The 4759-nt window shown below is 48.3% G+C and overlaps 1 protein-coding gene across 1 annotated transcript; it reads left to right on the top strand.

Annotated features, from left to right (window-relative positions):
- Positions 1 to 1060: 1060 nt before the first annotated feature.
- CABS01_16939 (fork head domain-containing protein) lies at positions 1061 to 1700 on the top strand (the record flags this gene model as incomplete). Its single annotated transcript, XM_060550267.1, has 2 exons — positions 1061 to 1249; positions 1380 to 1700. The coding sequence occupies 2 exons, from the start codon at positions 1061 to 1063 to the stop codon at positions 1698 to 1700; spliced, it is 510 nt and encodes a 169-aa protein (XP_060400542.1).
- Positions 1701 to 4759: the final 3059 nt, after the last annotated feature.

The following is a 4759-nucleotide window of genomic DNA, read 5'->3' as shown; positions in this document are numbered from 1 at the left end:
CGCCGCTGTGCCATTTCTCGCCGACGAATTTGATGTCATGATTAGTCACCGGGAACTACTTTTGTCTGATTGATGATGGTATCGAGCTGTCTTTGTCATCGCACTCCAACATCTGAATGTGACCCTTGCCTCATATCGCTCGTCTCTGGGGTGCATTACGGCCAGAACCTGATACATTTACGTCAGGTCTCGCTAAAACGGACACAATATGTCAATGACCCCTTCGGGTCGGATACCTCGAAAGCTAGCCAATGACGTGAGAATATCTGGCTTCAGGTATAGCGCCGGGAGCTAACGTTATAAGTGAAGTGGCTCACGCTAGTAACCGTCATAACACGCAGTCGATTTTCATTGCTATAGCTGCAGGAGAGTCGTGCCATAAAACCAATCACATATCACCTACGCACCAAATGAGTGGAGCTTAGGCGTTGGGTTCGTGGAACGGGTCATTTGGGCCGCAAGCCAGCAACAATTGATGGTAGATTATATCTTTTTCGAGACTTCGGTCGGCCAGCGGGAGATTGTGAGGCGCTGTTACGCGGATACTTTACGTTGATTCTTCCTGGTTAAGCAGCAGACAGCGATACAAGAGGTCGCTACAATCTGAATAACTACATAGAGTCATATCTTACTCCATCAAGATTTTGCTGCCAAAGATCAAAACCTAAGGTTTCATAAATCAGCCCGGGAATCAAGACAACATGGGTTATTCTTGTTAGCTCATATCGCAGTTTCTTCATTTTTTGTCGCAATCCTCTGACGTTATGTTATGAACTGCCGTTCCGTCATTGGGCGATAGGTGCGGACTTGACTGTGCACACAGGCACCCCGACACACCGAAATAACAATGAGGCTTTTCGGTTTGATTGCCCGTGAAAATCACTCGCTTACGGCACAGGGTACGACTTGATTCCTCAATAACTCTGCCAGAAATGTCGAGTGATGCTTGAGCCTTCGCTACGCACGTCAAGTGCGCATCACCCACTCAAATTTTCTGGAGAAGCAATACAAGCTTGATCTATCTAGAATTTTTAACTTGATCAATCACAAATCCAGTAAAATGGCTGCGACAGCCTCGGCGGAAACAAGCAGCAGACAGCCTTGCTACGGGTTGATCCGTTGCGCTCTCTTGAGTCGCGACGACCGATCAATGACTTTGCAAGAGATCTATCAGTGGGTTCGTCTCAACACCAAGGAAGACATGACTCCTACCACGTCAACGATTCGCTACAATCTCAGCACGAACGAGGTGTATGTGTATCTCCGCAACGATTGCTCGCAGAAGTCCTTATTTTTTTTCTTCCTCTTTAATGGGACACCTCTCATGATTACTTGGCTGGTGAGCCTTCTTCTTTTGCTCTGGAAGCTAATGACGGAAGGTTTCGGTTCAGACCTTCAACGAGCGGTCAAAATGGCAGCTGCCATCCCAATTCATCCACAAAATGTCACCCACAAGCTTTTACCACAGACAGGCAGTCGCCTCCGGCGGTGTACCCCGTAAAGCCACACGCAAGCCGAACAATCTTCTACCCGCACGGAAGAAAACGCGTCGTGGTAAAGATACCACAGATCAGACTGCGGGTAGATCCGTTGGCGTAATGGCTCATGTGAGCACCTTTGCAGATGGTGACAGTATCTGCGGTGCCCCCAGATGCTTCGATGAGCAACTTCCATCGGTGGGCAGGACTTCATTCCACTAAACAAATATTTTACTGATACACCGAAAGGTTTGCGTCCAGTGCTTGCTCGGCGGAAATGAGCAGTGCGACAAGAGGAGACCATCGTGTACCCGATGCTCAACGTTGGGGTTACCATGCAAAGAACAAGCGCCTTTTTTGAGAGCTGGAATACCGTATCTCATCACTCTGTCATTTCTGTCATGGCCATCAAGTAGTGCTTGCCGAACGAGATCCCCGTCGGTGATCAGCGGTGTAGAGGCAAGCTGAGTTTCAAGTGGTTGTGCTTATAGAAGAGAATCCTTTTGACGAATGAAGCGGCCTTTCACATCGTTGAGCCATGGATGTGAATTGATTCTTAGGACAATTGAACGGTAGCTCATTATCAGCAGTCACAGTAGGCACGCGACGAGGTGTGTTGCTTGATATGATTCGGTAGCATAGTATTCTTTTTGGGTTGCCAGCGGCATTTGATGTTGCTATATGTTTTTCGTTGCGAGTCTCGGCGTCTACCCGGCAGTGTCAGATCTCTCGACTTGACATAGCGTATGCAGTGACAACAGTATCATGACAAGTTCGATAAATCTACCGCATAGTCGTGTTCAGTTTTGAACGACCTGTGGTGTTTACTTGATGTAACTAACTTAGAGTCAAGAACACGGTCGGCTGTCCAATGTATGTCCAAATTCGCCATCAATTGTGGCAAATCGGAAGATATATTATGCGATGCACTCAGTCCAATAACCATGTGATTGAAAGTGGCGTTCATTACATCGCTCTAAGCGTCTAACGTAACTGCTTCGCAACAGAAACACCGACGTTAATGGTACCGAGACGCGGTCAAACTTTTTTTGATCTATAACCAGCAAATTTCCCTAGAGACGTCGACGATGGCGTCTCGAAAGTCTTTTCCTTGATTTCATCCCCGGAAATCCGTAGCCACGGTCAGAGCAGCTCAGCGGCAAACGATTTCGGCAGAAAGAACTCATGAGGCCAGCTTGACGTCGCCTGAGTCGCCATACAACATCATGTCCTTCGAAACTCCCAAACATAGCAGGCGAAAGTCGAAGAAGCGAGGAGTTTGGGAAGCTGCGGCCAAGGCTGAAAGCGTGCCTGCCACGTGTTGTCTATATGATGGACCGAACGAGAGCGAGCTTGAAGGGTACAATTTTCCTCGCGGTTTTATTGACTTGTCTATACGTAGAGAAATAATAAGGCATGATTAGCCTACGACTTGCGACCGGAAGGTTGTTTGGACATCGCAAACCTCTCTTTAAGGGAGGAGAGCTCCATTTGTCTCTAAGTATCATACCAGACTATATTTCAAGGCATTATCTACAGAAACTCAGTCATTTTCAGCGGACGGATTTCGTTTCGAATTTGAGCTCCTTATAATCCCCGTCAGGTGGCTTCATTCTGAATGTTGATTTTGGTTCCTCCTGAATAGAAACTCTGCAGGACCTATGACAGTACACGTGGTTCACAAATCGTGCGATTGAGCCGGTTGTTTGTGAGCACCTGTTGCTGAAGTGGTCATCATGGTGCAGATCCAAACCACTGCCGCTTACTCATGAACGGCCCAACTTGGCACCCTAGCCTCTTGACTGAAGACGACCAGCGATGGTGCATAACTAATGCCCTCTTCTCTATAATCACGCCAAGTTGGCCTCGATATCATGGGCGGCCGTGGCAAAGACACCATGGGTCACAAGTTACCCTCAACTCCAATGCGGATACAGCTCCCGCGATTAAGACGACGGTGAGTAGTTCTTCTGCTCAGCCCTGTCGGCTTCAGAACCGCGTGTTTGTTATGGTACCAGGGCCTTCACACCTTTTGATCGTACCAGACTGGTTCATGGGACAAGGGTGAAATTGGGTGGGCTAGTGTAAACTAAAGACGTACCTTCAGGATTTAAGCAGTCTAACGGGCTTTGCTGTTACTTGCGCGAATCGCAGAAATCCCGGCGCATCAACGGATCATTTTGTCACTAGCATATGACCGCCAGCCTGATCATCCAAAACACAGCCAGCAATACAACGAAGATGAAACGACGACATCGTCGCCCGCTCTACATGTCTAAATGAATCATCTACATCATACGTAGTATCATACGTAGGCCTGACCCCGCAAACGACTCCCGACCCTTACAACTGCCAGATGGTCCACCAGGGCCATCACTCCTTGCAGTTCTAACTAACAGCGAAAAGAGAGCATAACATCGGCAGCCGTGACGGCTCTACTTTGCGTTATCAAGTGTGTTTGCTCCTGATTGCAAGTCCTGCATGGTCTGCTCCAGGGTCGCCTTCGTCTTCCCCTAAATCTAACCTTCAGATAGAGATAACAGCGCTATCGGAAATAACAGTGAAACAGCTACAACAAGCGCGCTGCGAGAATGAAGCATCAACCAACCTTCAATTCTTTGCCTATAGTCAGGTTGGATGTCTACTTTTCGGACCAAAGACCCGGCGTTTTACTCGAGCCCGTCATCCTTTCGCCCGGCTGGTCTTCAATATCCCGCAAATCGCAACGAGCTCCGAGTCACTGGCCTTTGAACAATGCCTTTGTCCATGGTCGCTCTGAGTCAGCTGTCTCAAAGCAATACCCATGGATAAAATCTCGCTGACCGGGCGCGATCGTGTTCCCATACGGACCACATCCAGTGAAGTCAAAATTCAGTGTCCTGTCGAAGTTGATAGGCAGATGTACTCTACTGTTTGTTGGACTGTTGTCTGACTGAGTGGATGCTTCGCAGACTCGCAAAACCGTTGCGATGGTGGCTAGCTTGATCGATGTCTTCATTCACCCGGTCACATGGCCGACACCACGTGTCGTCTGCCACTTCGTTGGGACATTTGCCCAGACAGATGGCATGGCAGCAACGCTCAGCTTGTCTGACTAGGTTGGTCCTGGATCTCTTCAGTAAGGCTTCCACGTAGTACCTCAATGCTGTGCCACATTCCACACACAGTCTATGATATTTGTGGTTTAGTTGATGGAGGCTCATTACTTTCCTGACATCTCTGTTACAAACAACCTGTGACACAAAATAGAGCCGCAATACGACAGTACAATTAAGGCTCCC

Source organism: Colletotrichum abscissum, assembly GCF_030869225.1.
Source record: "Colletotrichum abscissum strain IMI 504890 chromosome Unknown Scaffold_211.1, whole genome shotgun sequence".
Taxonomy (NCBI): domain Eukaryota; kingdom Fungi; phylum Ascomycota; class Sordariomycetes; order Glomerellales; family Glomerellaceae; genus Colletotrichum; species Colletotrichum abscissum.
Note: the sequence above shows the minus strand (reverse complement) of the source record. Positions and strands in the feature narration are given on the sequence as shown.